We start from the raw sequence: 15,815 nt of genomic DNA on the forward strand, positions 1-15,815 counted from the left end.
CACCCTGCAGGTGAACACCACAGAGTGTCAGCATCAAGTGAGCTATTTTAATCAGAGGGTGTTGGGCTTTTTTGAGAGGTAGCTCTTTTAATGTTATTGTTGTTATGCAAGTCTCTCATAGCTGGAGGGCCAGCAGGAGAAGGTAGAGTGGTGCCTCATTTGTCCTTGGAGTTGAAAGTTTACGGGACACCAGAAATGTTTGGTTGTTTGAGTGGAATACATTTTTACTGTTGCATTGAATGCTTTTAGCTGATGCTGTGTTTGAGGTGCACTTATACCTCTCAGCCACAGTGAGCTACAGAAAAATAATGGGAGATATAATGCATGAAGAACACAATGAAAGACTGAGCAGGGTCCTTGAATTCAAATCCTTCAAGCACTTATATTCCGATTTGAGCCACATGCCCTACATTTTGTATTGTCTGTTTATCCCAACTTCATTTCTACTTCACTAAGTGAGACAATGTGAAATGAGATAATGTACCTTATTAGCACTCCAGGTACTACCACATAAGAGGACACCACTTAAGAGGACACGTCACACATACTAATATTGAAACTTGAATACAAGGATATGTTCTGTCATTTGATAACAGTCAGTCAGCCAATCAGAAGAGAGGCTCAGCTTCTGATTGGCTCACCGACCTGTTGTTACTAGAGCTCCAGAGAGAAGCCTGAGAGAGGAGATGTAAAACTACGCTGAGATGGTGTTTGGTTCCTAAAACCCCAAATATATATTGTTCAGCTGTAGTTGTGGCACTTGTGACTGCAGGGTCAGGTGATATTTGTCTTTTGGTTTGTGCAACCCCTGCCACAGCACACATGGTGATTTGACCCTCTGTTGATAGAAGAATATTGATTGGTGCAGTTTTAACTTTTTAGGTTATTCCCTTTCCTTTTCCCTGCCTAACGTACTTCAACTTCAGTTATTTACCAATCCCCAGAGAAGGACAGTGAGATGGATAAAGACAACTTTAGCAACTTTTTCTATACAGTACATCTTGTGCCTGTATTACTTTCTAGTCTACTGATATTACTCTTGCGGTTGATTTTTTTTGATGAATTTCCTTTTGTATGACCGTGTAGAAGGTAGGAGGAGAGGAGGAGTTTTAGACACGGATATTTCTATTATCCAACTCTGCTGAACCTACACTGGACACATCCCTCTATGAAAGTGAGACTAAGAAAAAATACACAAAATTCACCACACAGCAAATGGACCCAGAGATGTAAGGCAGATGAACAGGTCTTTTATAGCGAGTGTTAAAGGGCATTGTTAAGAGGGTACTATGTAAAGCTTTTAGTGCTACTTTTCAACATTTTTCGCTCACAGCTCAGGTCAGCGTTGCCCCCGCTCTCCTGAAACGACACTATCACGTCTATTATATCTGGTACTATTTTGAACCTTGCTGCAGAATGAAATCACAGCCGCTGATAAACAACCTCTCACGACACTGACACGCTGTTCCCATTCATATTATGTGAGCAATCAGAGATTGATATCAGTTTTCCAGGAGAAGTGCTTCACATATCAGCCCCGAAATAAACAGACCTTTGTTTTAATTCGCGCGATCAATATCTGCATTAACTGAGAGAGTGAGAGGAGTCATAAATACCTCATCATCATTTAATAGTCTGGCAAAGAGATCGGGGTTAATAGGTTAACATAAATAACATACTGCATTTCATTTGATGAGAATTCTGCATGCATCTGATAGTTCATTACACACTTGTGTGAATGAGAGATGGTCTTAATGGCTGTCATCACCACATAATGAACACAATTTTTAATGCATGTGTATCACGTGTTGATTTATTGTCTTACGTCACCTGGTTTCGTGTAATATTTCATGAGACAGAGTTGTGTGAGCGCGACTTGCCTCACACATTCACTCTTGGAGGATGGTCGCTGTCCTCTGGAGCAGTGCCTCACTGAAGAGCACCGCTTTTAGTGGAATACATTCAAATTAACATAATAAACCATTAATGTGATAATGACATTAATGGTGTGTTGATCCTGTTCCATAATTTCTTACTAATGTAATTTAGTTCCCATTTATGTAAATATAAATTTCCTACCCATGTAATTCAAATCTTTTAATTTAATCCATTTTCATTATCCACCGAAGAACCTCTTCCATACATATTCGTCCCTTTTTAAAATGTACCACCATAGACAGACAGAGTTGTGTTTAATGTTTCTGTTTTTAGAGTTATGAGTTATGAGTTATGTTATTTTCCTTTTTGGAGGAAGAAAAACTAAGGAAAGTAATGGTAAGAAGTCTTAAAATCTAGTGACAAATGCACTAAGTTAACAACACTGCAGGCTGTAAACGGCCCCCTAATAGAAACTATTCACTTTGAAAGAGCAACGACCAATGGGGAAACTCCAAATCAGTCACATGACATTCGGCTGACCTGGAACTCTGATCACTTAACTATGTCACTCAGTCAGTCACGGAAGTTTGTATACGTGTTTGTATTTTAAGTCAGCCAGATGCATGAAATAATACACGTGAGAAAGTACAACACTAAAATGTGAAATGTTTTATTTGTCTTCTATCATTGATATTAGATAAAAAGAAAAAATCTTTAAAAGAATAAAGGGATTGTTGAGATAGATGAATAAATGGAGTGCTTTGTTAATCCCAAAGAGCAATAGTCATGTTGCTTACAGCAGCCAATCACATGTAAGAATCAGAAAACAAACAATATAAGGACACTCAAAGGGAAAGATAGGAAAGAAATAATGAAAATATCATTAACTAAAATCTTGACAATGATTAATGAAGTCTAGAAGATACTACAAACTGTAAATTGATATGGCAAGGTATACCACTGAAATAGTATAACCATTAAAATATAAACTTTGTAATTTTATCTCGGCCTTTTACAACTGTTAACAGGTTGTAACCACTTCCTGCAGATTCGTAACCATAATGCAAATAAATGACATCACCCGCATCGACCTTGGTGGGTGTTTGTCAGTGAAACCGCACTGACACACGGCTGCAGTGCATTTAGCATCTGCTGTTGAATTTGTCGCAGCTGTGTGAGGAGTCATAACTCACGGCTCATAGGGCTGTCAGGACGATCTGTTTTCCTTTTCATGCTACAACTGATCAATTATAACTCCGTCCTATTCAGACAGTTATTAATTCGTAGAGCTTGAAACAGTGAGTGTATCCCCCTGACAGATGTTACTATCTAGAGCACTTTTTGTCCAGTAAGACTCACTCCTCTGACAGCATGACTAACACCATCTCCAGCACTGTGCTGCTCTCCTCCCTCATGGATTGGGAGCAAAGGTTCTTCGTGCTCCTCAACAGCCCTTTTTTTGCATTTTACTCTGCAGAGATTTTTTATGGCCAGCTGTCAAACATTCATGTGTAAATGTGAGTACAGTCCCCTGTAGGCAGCTGTAGGTGCTTCATCTGGGCTTAAGAAACCTCGAAATTCTTTACATTATGTACTGGATGTGCTTGTTGTTTTTTTTTTTTGTTTTTTTTTGCTTAGTGCCTGACAACTAAACACACAGCCTGTGCACAATGTCATTGTTGTGCTGCCAGCAGTACTGCTCCAAACCACAGTAGAAACAAATATCATACAAAGAAATACAGTAACTGGATAGTTGGTGGAACACCTTTTGTGAACGTTAAGAGATCTTTATGCCTCCAGGCCAGCGACAGCCAGGGCGGAGACATTATGTTTCTGGATTGTCCGTCCGTCCGTCAGTCCGTCCCATTCTGTGAGTGTGAGGATTCAGTAACGCCTAGAGGGACTTTCTTCAAATTTGACACAAACATTCACTTGGACTCAAGGATTCAGAGGTCAAAAGTCAAAGGTCACTGTGACCTCACAAAACACATTTTTGGCCATAACTCACAAATTCATACGCTAATTGTGACACAGTTGAACTCAAATATCTATAAGGATAAAATGAAGTGATGACATTTTATATCCAAAAGGTCAAAGGTCAACTTCACTGTGACATCAGAATGTTCTGCAAAAACACTTCTGGCTGTTATTCAGTGCTGTAACTCAGAAAGGAGAGATTTATATTTCCTGCAACTTGGCTGGTTGGTAAAGACAAACAACCACGAGGCGGTCATTGTAGTTCATGTTGTGTTAGTTTAAACCCTGCTCTCTAACATACATTTCCGTCTCTTTTTCTGACTGGTGTATATTCTCTGTCTTGTGTTTACTGTGTTTAGTTGCCGCTCCTCCTCCTTGCCTCTAGATATTTGCTCAGAGAAAACTTTAACTAACTCACAACTGTCATTCTGCACATGAGTGTCTCAGTGTTTTAACTCTCTCATTTTCCTTTTTAAGATGCATATTGGTTAAAGATGCTTACATCTTAATGGGACCTAAAGGGGTAGTATTCTTGCTTTCTTCATTGACAAGTACGTCAGCCTCTCACACCCACATAAACACCTACTGTCAGCAACTGTTTTTTCCAGTTACTTGGAAAAAACAAGATTGTGGCAAGCTGTTAATTCAACACAAGGCAAAATGTTCCTTAAGTAAGTAACAGACATGAAGGTCGTGTTTTTTTTTACAGCCTCTGTAAGTGTTACTGTCGTTAGCGCCAGGATTAATAGAAGTAGTAGTAGGAGTAACCCACCTGACAGGAGGGAACAGTGCATCAGCATGAGCTAACGAGAAGGCGTCTACATGGAGTGCATTTAGATATAACCAGTTTCATTTGGCAAGTTGTGTTGAGGTCTTGTGCTGTGAGCTAATAATGGCAGTGTAAGTCCCTGTTGTGGAGCCTGCTGCTGCCATGTCACTGGGTCTCCTGGGAAACCTCGCTGCCCTGTGGGGTTTGATCTTCTGCTACATCAGGCGGGAATTGGTACAGCGTGAGTAATGTGAGCTGCAAGTGAATGGAAAACAGTGTGCCTACGTATTGATTGTTGTCAGAGATGGGAAAGGGGCTCTGAACCTTTCAACACATGCGGTGTATTTGCTGAGCGTGCACAGTGCTCCTCGTCAATGTTGTGCTTCTGCTGGTGACTACTAAGCAGAACTACTGGAGAACTTTAGAGGGCAGGAACTTTTCTCAGAGTTTGTTTGTCTGTGTCACTAGAGATTCTGCTTCAGGCTGCAGCACTGAAGCTATTTTTGCATGTTTGTGAGGCCCTGTTGCCCCTGCACATAAAATTCTTGACGATGTGAATACACTCGTCTAACACCACTGTTACACTAGTATCTAAAGGGTGTATATTTATTAAATAAGCAGGAGAAGTGCTGATAGACTTTCTGCCTTATTGTGACAACCAGAGCTTATTTATATGATCTCATATTTTAGGACAGGTACAGGTTGTTCTTACTAATCTTTAATTTGTTGATAATCTTTACAATTAATTAGTTGAATTTCCATCTCTTCTTTGATTATAGATCAGGTCTAGGTTCTATATTAACACTGTGAAAGTATCAAAGCCTCAGTCCACAGAGAAATGCACACAGCCTGTATCCAGAAACTGAGCCTTAAAACCAGCCGTCAGGACTTATGTAACTTTGTGATGTCACAACAAAGCAGTCACCACCCTCAGGCATGCCCCAAGCTGGCTATATTTTTATTTGATCGCTCAGAAAACAGTCAGCCAATCAGATAAGAGGCTCAGAGCCTCCTCTCTTCTGATTGGCTGACTGACCTGTTGTTACCAGAGCTCCAGAGAGAAGTCTGAGAGAAGATACATTAAGTACATTAAGATGGTTTTTGGTTCTTAAAACCACAAATATATCTAAAATATATAAAAATGTCATCATGTTAACAGTCGAGGAAGCATATCAACTATCCTTTATAAAATGTCTTTTTCTTTTGTTATAACTATGTGCTGTCACTCGTTGTCTACGAGGTGTCTGTTTTTTAGAGATGAGAAACTAATTTAGCCCAATAACCTCTGTGTTCATTCACATCAGAGCTGCTGAAACTTGATTATAAAGATCAAAAGACACAGCAGTCTTTGTCAGCTTTCTCTTAACTCCCCAGCACACACACCTACACAACAACACACACACACACACACACACACACACACACACACACACACACACACACACACACACTGTGACCCTCCATGCCTCCCTGTGTTGTTTACCCAGCCAAATGCTTTTACACCCTGGCTGAGGCTTAGAATGACTGACTGACTCAGTCTATAACTGATGGAGGCCCAGGCCTGCGCTGTCCAGCATTTTGTGCTGAGCCCAACACTTTCATCCACACAGGCTGTACAGGACAGGCTGGGTGGGGTTGAGTGGGTGGTGGTCCTGCAGTCACCCCTCACATTCTACACAAGGCTGGGAAAGTCAGGGACGAAGGCCCATCAGGGTGTGGAGGTTGGACAGATTCTCCTAAGCCTGCTACTCCTCTGGGGAATGATTGGCCTGTGTGTGCTGTACTTGTGAACAGAGTGGGGGGGTGAAAATCCAGGGTGATGCCTTCACCGTGTTTACAGTGCAACCGAGGTTGCTAATTTTGTCTCCTCTCTCTCCTCCCTCTGTCACTTCAGTCATAACCAGAGGACCACGGCGTTTCGCCATCCTGTGACGGGACAGATTTCTCCAGAGAACGTGGATTTTATCCTGCAAGAACAGTGAGTGATTGACTTCTTTACTTCTCTGCAGCCACATCCATCCATCCAAAAAAAAAAAACTCCGCTGTTGAAATAAAAACATTGATTTGTTGTCAGATCCTTTGGGCTACATTGACTTTCTCCTGCTGTTTTGAGATACAGTATATCAACACTAAAATTGGCTGAAGTTTTTTGTTTCTGTCTTAATGTTTGGGGTGAATGTTATAATGTGAGCTATTTATTCACAGTCTGAGTCTGAAAAAAAATCCACAGCTCTTATAGTGAGGACTGTTTTATGGTTTGTTATAGTCTCTGTTATACTGCAGTTGTCTGACCTTCTATTTAACTATGCCTTTGAAAGTATCTTACCTATACCTGTCAGTTATCACTGACATATTTTCTTATACATCTTTACTGAGTGGATGGAGAGCAGGTTCTGTGAAAGGCTGTCTGTTGATTAAGTGAAGATGTGGGTGTTTCATTTCACCAGGGCTGCTTTTTGAACTTTACAACACAATAAGGAAGTGAAAGTAGGAGGACAAACAGAGCTGTTGGAGCGATCTCACTGTCTGATGGTGTTATAGCAGGAGTCAGTCAGGTCTGTCTCTCTCCGTTAGAGTTGGAAAGTGCAGCTAAATGTACTTTTAGTTGCATCTGTTTTTCTTGTCTCCTTCCTTGCCCAGAGTTACAGGAGAAGATTACTACCACTCACACATTTTTCTGTTAAATATGAAAGCCAACAGCTAGTTAGCTCAGCTTAAGATTAAGGCAGGGGGAGACAGCTAGCCTTGCTCTGTCCTAAGGTAAAATACATTTGCTGGTTGCCTGGTAACCTCAAGGTAAGTCACTGCAACTTGTCAGAAAATAGTACAGCACATAACCCCCTGTAAAATCACAACTTGTTGCTTGAAGCTTTTTTTGTCCAGATTAAACAAACTAGATGTAATGTGTTGATTCATAATCTTCAGAGGTGCTGGTTGTCTGATTTTTAACCTTTGGATCGAGACAGGCGTTTCCAGGCTTTATGCTAAGCTAAGCTCACCTGCTCCTGGCTGTACTTTCAATCTTCTCAAACTTTCATCTATCTCTTGACAAGAAAGTAAATAAGTGTATTTCTCAAAATGTGTAACTATGAGACTCTTCCTTTAATCCTAAACTGGAGGGAGTTTTTGTGTTAATGCTAGGTTCGATTCTCTGATATTCAGTTATATTGAATATTGTGATATTTCCCAATATACACAATGTTTTTCATAATATCAAAACAAAAGTTGTTGAAACATAAAATTCGATGATATAATTACATTTTAACCCCCTCCCCCCAGCAATAAAATTGTATATCGCGATATTTGGGCTGGGCTGTATTGAGATAATACATTTTGGATATCGTCCAAGTCTAGCTTAGTTTTGTAAAACCAATAAAAACAAATTTGAATAAATAAAAATAAAAATATTTGAATAAAAAAAATCAGGATGGAGACGTAGGACACCAAGTCACCACGTGGAAATGTTTTATTCCAAATTTCTTATTGTAATTGCAGCTGAGACAAACACAAAGACGTTGGCTTGAGTAATAATTTTAAAGTTGCACTTTGACACATTTGTTTGTTTGTCAGTGAGAGGAATTATCACCTTTACTCCGCTATGACAGTGTAACCAATTAGGTTAACTGCTCTCAGCCTTCTGATGTTTACCATCACTTGCCAGCCCATGATGCTTTGTCACTTTAAGAGACCTGACAAGTGCAGGTCTCTCTGGGATAAACAAGTCAGAGTGTTCACTCGCGCCTGTTTAGTCTACAGTTTGTATTGCACTCTAAGGGCTTTGTTTGGGCAAAGATTTCCTGCCAGTGACTAAACCCGACACCAGACTTTCTCCACAATAGCGAGACTGTCTGAAGTCTCAGTTACACGAGATGGGACACTCTTTTCTCTCGCTGCCCCAGATTGTGATATAGGTCAATACGACAGGTGAATTAGCATGAACACATCCTGTAGCCTGAATATAGAACTATCCAAAAACAAACAAGATAAAAAGTCAAGCAGAGTGTAGCTTCACTTTTAAGAGCTTTTTAGGCACATTTGCACAGGGGGGTCTGGTTTGTTTAGAGGCTGTGTGCATTCATTGGCCCTGCGAGGAAAAGTAATTCCACATCTTGCTCCGGGCACTTTTCTGTAAACCAGTTTGGGAAGAATATAACTGAAAATGCAGTTATATGTTTGTCAGTGTTCCCATGTTCTCAGATGTTTGTTTTACAGCTTTAGTGGACTGTCTGGAACCAGACTGCAGCTCTGATTATTCCAGTCCTCCTTCCATTTCTTTTCACTCTTCATACCCACCTGCATACACCCTTTAGGTGAAGCTGAATCTGAATGTCAGCTTGCAGCATACATTTGGTAAAAGCATAAAACTGGCACAAAAGAAAAAAAATCAATGCTGAATTCATTCCTTTGCAGCAGTCATATGGTGCAGTGGAGCATCAGTGCACTTGGGTCAAAGCCCAAGGTCACTGACACTGTTTATCACGACTGTCCTCCTGTAATAAACAAAGCCATAGGTTGTCTGTGTAGCAGCTTATTATGAAGCAGCTTATTACATTTTATTGTTAGATGACCTCTAACTGCTGTAGTAATTATGGAAAGAGCAAAGGAGGAAGTCAGTTGACGCAGTGTGTAGAGCGACAAAATCCGCCTGAGAAGGTGGCTGAGGTGGATAGGTCAACAAAACACAGGAGCGTTACCCAGGAGACCGCTGTTGGTTTCCCCATGAAACATTATTTCTTGTATCCATGACCGTTTCACAGCCTTTACCGTCTGTTTATTATATATATATATATATGTATATATATATATATATATACTGTATATACTACTGTATATATACTGTATATTACATTGAAACAGGTGACTGGTTTTAATGTTGTGACTGATCTGTGTATTTTTTGCCATGAAGCCGTGAAAAATTATTGAAACTACACATTAAGTTTTAAATCAAATTACTAATGGTTCAGAATGAACTCTTAAAATAATAAAAACAATTACTTGTTTTAATGTTGTGGCTGATTGGTGTATGATAGTAACCATGACAACGAAGGTCCATTAAGCCAAACCACAAACCTTTCCTCAACCTAACCAAAATGTGACCAATCTTCAACCATAACTGTATTTTATTAGTGTAGGACTCCTTGGTTTATGAGACACAAAAATACAGCAGCAATAAAATAAAGCCGTGTTCTGCCCGGTCTGTTGTCATAGTAAGATAACTGCTTTACTGAAGTCTTGTAGCTCTTGTAAGTGACATTATACTCTGTTTTGATAAGAGGCAACATTGTACTGCCCTCTGTGGATCTGTCTATGGCTGTTAATGCCACCATATCATAACACACTGTTTCACAGCCAGTGTAAAACATGAACATGTAGTGACACAAAACAACCTGTAAACAGCAAGTAAAACAGACAAAGGATTGTGCATAAAACCGAAGCATGTCCCAGGAGAAAAACACTAAAAAGTTATGATAATGTATTTCCATAGTGGTCCTGTTCCTCCCCAATCAACGGACTGCTGTTCCCCTGCTACATTACTGACTGAAAGGTGTGACATGCAGATTATAGCAGACAGAACATTACTCATTATTCATATTTCACCCTTCAGCTCCACCACAAACCTTCTCCAGGCTGCGGTCTGTTTTTACTGACCTGCAGAACTCTTTCATTAATGTAATTAGAATGGCTCGTGTAATTAATACACAGTGTTATGAATACAGAGCAATTGGTTGGATTAAAGATTCCTATATCACTCATGGCGAACACCTCACTTATAACTAAAAAATCAAAAACTGTGTGTATGTGAGTGTGTGTGTGTGTGAGAGTGAAGTGATTATTTTGTTTAACTGTTTAGTCATGCTGTGATCTTCTGTGTATGTAATTTTCAGGCAAAATAAATAATGGGATTTCCTGAATAAATAAAACTTAACATAATGGTCTTTACTTATTTTGGCTGATGAGACCTGTGTGAGTGTGAACACACCGTGGGACAACTCACAACCTAATGGGTTTTTTTTTGTGTGTATGGAGTTTGGCAACTTCAGTTTCACTGATCTTAAACCTGAAGTTCTCATCAGCCAGAATAACTGAAAACATCATCACCTTTTGCAGGATCTTTAACACTGTACAAGTGTATCAAATGACAGAATAGCTTTTATTTCAAGAGGGCCAGAGGAGACTTTCATGTGACTCCCTGCTTCAACTTTCACTTCACCTCTGTCTGGATCTAAGACCCAGCAGCTCCAGTGAAGCTCCGACCTTCACCTGCAGCTCAGGGACCTGAGATCAGTGCTGTCAACCTCTAAAAGACCTAAAGGCCGAGTCCTTCACTCAGCCTCAGAGCTTCAGAGGACACATTGTTACAGGGTGATATTTCTAAATTAAACTCCTCTACCAGACTCCTCACAGAGCCTGTCATTCAGTTGAGTGAATACTCCGAGTGTTCTTCAGATTCAATAAATGAGTCTTGATCATTTATATTCATTAGGTCATGGCTTCATGATCAGCTCCACAGTTTGGGAAGAAGTCATGATTATTGTTGCTGATGATTTTAGGAGTTAAAGGAGCTATTCGTAAGTTTAGCTATTGCTGTATAGCTAACATTAGCATTACCAGCTGTTTACTTACCAGTCTAGAAGAAACATTGTGAGTTCATAATCAAACTTTATTCCTTTACTCGCCAACAGCTGTCAGCAGAGGTGGAAAGCAACACCAGTTGTCTTCTTGTCTTGTTTTGTCTGTCTCTTGTCTCTATCACACCTTTTCTTCTACTGAAGTTAGCATGCTAACCAGCTAGCCCTAGCCTGTCTCATCATCATTCTTATAGCGACTCACTGTAGCCTCCAACCTGCCCTGAAGGCATAGCACTGCTCAGAGGGAGTTTTATAACCTTTTGTCTTGTAAACACAAAGATGGCTGAAGCTCTTGTCAAGAGACAATCACCACCACCTGCTCCCACCGAGAAACCACGTTCGGCGGCAGAGAAAACTTACACACAGCCTCTTTTAACTGTTTTAAACTAAAACAAAGATAGACTAAATTAGTATTTTTTTTTTTAAATATTACTGCTATGTCAACATTCTGTTTGTGGTAAAATGAAGTTGTGCCATCAAATGGACAAGGCATCACCTAATACATTACTTATGACCTTTCTCTTCTCTTACATTCTTCATTCACAACCTTTTGCTGGCATTTTGTCATTCTTTTTAAGAATCTGCTCTGACTGTTGCCTGTTTGTTTACTTGTAGGAACTGTAGAGAATCCTGTTGGTGCTTTTATTGCCTTGGATGAAACATATTATCCCATATTCAGAAAGTGTTTGAATGAAGGAATGCAATTTGGCTGCACTTGACACACGTCACTAATGCACAAGTTTTTATGCCTCAGCGCCAGCGACAGCCAGGACTGGAGGCATCACGTTTTGCTGTTGTCCATCTGTCTTGTGAACGCGATATCTCAGTAACACCTTGATGAACTTCCTCAAAGACACAAATCTCTGATTAGATGTTGGTGGTCAAAGGTCAAGCTCTGTGTAACCTCACAAAAAACAGTTTTGGCCTCTTGAATGTGATATCTCACGACCAGCTTGAGGTCATTTCTTTAGATTTGACACAAACATTCCCTTGGACTCAAAGATGTAGGCCTGCTGAGTAGATTTTGGTGGTCAAAGGTTAAATGTCACTGTGACCTCACAAAACATGTTTTTAGCCAAAACTTAGGAATTCATACACTAATTATGACACAATTTAACACAAATGTCAAAGAGTTAAAATGAAGTGATGAAATTTTATATCCAAAAGGTCAAGTTCAACTTCAATGTGACACATAATGTTCTGCAAAAACACATCAGGCTGTTATTCAGTGCTGTAACTCAGGAAGAGGAGACTGTGAACATATTTCCTGCGACTGGTTGGCGGAGGTGCTAATTTTATATATTTATTTTAAACAAAACACAAAAACTATACAATAAAGCCTATGGCCAAACAACAGCATGGAAGAATAAAACTGGAAATATATTCTTTGTGTTATGAGACTTAATTATTTCAGAGATTTAAATCTCTCACAGAGAACCTCTCACTGTGGTGAAAAGCATATAAAACTTTCAACATCCACTTTCCCCCTCAGAACTCAGTAAAAGGAAGGTTTTCAGCACTTGGGGAACAATTATGAAAGAAAAATGATCATAGTTATTGTGTGTCCCATTGTAAAATCTATTTCAAAGTGTTATTGCAGGTGCACTGGACAGTAACATCAGCTTGTCATGTTTTAATTCTTCTTGAGCAAATTTGAGCCAAATTCAGTCGCTAGTTCAGTGAAGAACAATTAATAGAGCTTTTGTAGCTGCTAATCTAATGAAGACACACATTAAAATATAATGAAGTTTCACTGCAGAGGCTCCATTTCTAGAAACCTATTTTCCCTTCTCATTTTTTCCCCTTTCGGTCACCATCTCATTGTTTTTCCATTTCCTGTTCTCTCTATTTCCATCAGTCCCACCCAATCACTTCTTCTGCCATTTTGCTTTTCCTGCCTTCCCTGCTTCTCTCAGTACTCTGCCTGCTTCATTCTCATCTTCAGTCTCACCTTATTTACACCCCTTTATCCCTTGTCTTTCTTCACATCTTGCCGTCGTTCTGTTGTGTATAATTTTGAATGTATCAAGTTAAATCAATTTAAATTGACTCATTAATGCAGCCTAACTCAATGTTCTTTTCATTTTGACGTGCGTGGTACATGAGAGACAATAAATGTGAACTTGTCACTCCAGGATGGATCTGACTAGTGTCAGAAAAACATTGAAAATCACACATAGATGCAGTTTAAAAAAAAAAGAAGCAGTAATAGAAATGTGTATTATTGATGCTCAGATGAAACCATGTCTTATTTGGTGGCAGACTTCAGTGTACCTGGCTTCCAGGCAAGTGTGAGTTGTTTCCTTTTCTTTTATTTTTAGCATTCAAAGTCTCTTTTCACATGTGAGCGTTTCTGCCAGCCCTCCTTTTCTGGCGTTGTGTCTTTTTCATGTATCCACAGTGTTTGGTCACTGAGCTTCAACACCTCTCCCAGTCTGATGTTGGTCTCTCTCTTCACTCTCCTTTCTGTATCTTTTTCTTTTTTACTTAATGTCCTTTCTCTCTGCATCACTCCCCCAGACTCTCCTATTTTTTTTTTTTTTATCTGTCCCTCTCTTCCCTCCATCTCTCTGTTGTAGATGAGGTGGGTGCAGGTTACATTTCCCCTCGCTATGTTCTGATGGATCTGTCTTATTAGCAGCTGCGTAGGCGTGAAGCAGGCCTGTCCAAACCACTATGATAATGTGTCGGCTATACACACACACTCACTCACACACACACACACACACACACACACACACACACACACACACACAAACACACACACACTTCACCCGTGTGTGTGTGTATATTTGGCTATTATACTTGCATTATAGTCTGTCTCAGTGTAATATTGAGGTATTACACTCAAGGATGTTCTCTGCTGTAACACCTGCCAACGTAATAACAGCACACAAACGTAAAACAAATCTGAGGCTTTTAACGTAATAATCGCACAAATGTGATACCTTTCCCACAAACGTAATAGCGGTTGCCTACTACAAACCTAATACGGAATTCTACATTTGCAGGGATTTGTTACTTTTGTGGGACGGTGAAAATCTTCAGCTTTCAAAATTGTAACAACATCCCACAAATGTTCCACTTTCTCTGTCATTCTTTCTCTCTCTCTCTCTCTCTGAAACACGCACGCTGCTTTATCATTCCTTGTCAGTTCACAGAACTGTTTTGAGGCACGTAAATATCTTGTTTAAATAGATGTTTTTTTCGCCTCTTGTAATGCAGATTTCTCTGCAGCAGGGTCATCTGTGTTTCAGTAGCCTACCTGTCCAGCACCACGGACAGCGCACGGACAGGTCGAGACCCTGACAGGCTGAGAAGCCTCTTGTCACACTCTTAAGAACATTCAGGTCAAGCTCGGGTAGGATGGGTGCGGGTCTTAAAAACCCCTGACATCACTACTTTTGACATAGCCTTTTCTCGTATAGGTTCTTGACTGTTTAGACCCCATCACATCACCTGCTACTATGTTTGTGGGAAATTTATTATGTTTGTGGGATTATTACATTAAAAGCTGCAGATTTGCATTACATTTGTGGTTTATTACGTTTGTGGGCTGTTGTTGTTAAGTTGGCAGATGTTACACTGTCACTCAAAATACCAGCTTCAGAAAGGAAGTCGTCAAGGGTCATGCATTATGGGTTCATTAGACCAATTAAATTCACACGTGAGTATTCAATACAGAATCTACCAGAAACAAGCAATTCATAAATCTAAATCACAATGTGTCAGACTGATGGGCTGGAAATTCAGCACCGGCTCTATATTTAATTGAACTGTTATTTTATGTTCATAGGTTCAAAAATGTGTAATGAAGATGTACAAACTGTCCTGGGCTACATTTATAGAAAACAAAGCTTTAACTGAACCTTTTCAGCTAACCTGGGTCATTGCTCATGGTATACATGAGATACTTGGACTGAAAAAATAGTGTATGCTTGTTTTTAAGAAGCCTAATTTTATGTACAATATCTGTGACATAAATTGTAAGCTTCAGAAGACCTTAGATCATACTTTGCAAAGTGGTGAGGACTTGGAAACGTAAATTTATGGCATAGTTACAGTATGCTCAAATTGGTGTATGAATCAAAGTAAATATTTCTCTGGTACGGTGGCCCTGAGAGCTCAACACATTGCAAACGCAAGAAAACACATGCAAATAGACAAAAAAAAAAGAGCTCATTCAAAAACGTGCTGCAAATACTCACAAAACCAGCAAGTCCCAGCCTGGTTCATCACGTTTTAGTGTCCCCCGGAAACACTTGCATTGTAGTCTGTGCTGCTTGATGTATGCTTCTGTATTTGCTTGTGTTGTGTGTATTTGCAGCACATGTGCTGTCAAATTGATGAAGATGTTTTCTGAATTTGCTTGTTTTCTTAAGTTGCAGTTACTCTTGAGATGACAGTGACAAATATAATGATTCTGAATATACAGTATAGAAACAGCAATATATAAGAATATAGGAAGCCTGGAGCCAGAGGGCTAATAGCTTAGCATTAAGACTTGTATCAGGGAAAAGCAGCTGCCAGAGTTCAAAAAGATGCCCAACAAAACCTCTAAA

At 39.7% G+C, this 15,815-nt stretch overlaps 1 protein-coding gene across 6 annotated transcripts in view; it reads left to right on the forward strand.

Moving 5' to 3' along the window:
* plekha7 (pleckstrin homology domain containing A7) overlaps window positions 1–15,815 on the forward strand; it is a 156,605-nt gene that overhangs the window by 73,005 nt on the left and 67,785 nt on the right. For all 6 annotated transcript variants that reach the window (XM_022756028.1, XM_022756031.1, XM_022756030.1 and 3 more), the window contains one exon: window positions 6,519–6,602. In XM_022756028.1, coding sequence (XP_022611749.1) covers window positions 6,519–6,602 — 84 coding nt within the window. The remainder of the gene's footprint in view (window positions 1–6,518; window positions 6,603–15,815) is intronic.

This window comes from Seriola dumerili, unplaced genomic scaffold, assembly GCF_002260705.1.
Source record: "Seriola dumerili isolate Sdu_G_001 unplaced genomic scaffold, Sdu_1.0 BDQW01000242.1, whole genome shotgun sequence".
In the NCBI taxonomy this organism is placed as follows: Eukaryota; Metazoa; Chordata; class Actinopteri; order Carangiformes; family Carangidae; genus Seriola; species Seriola dumerili.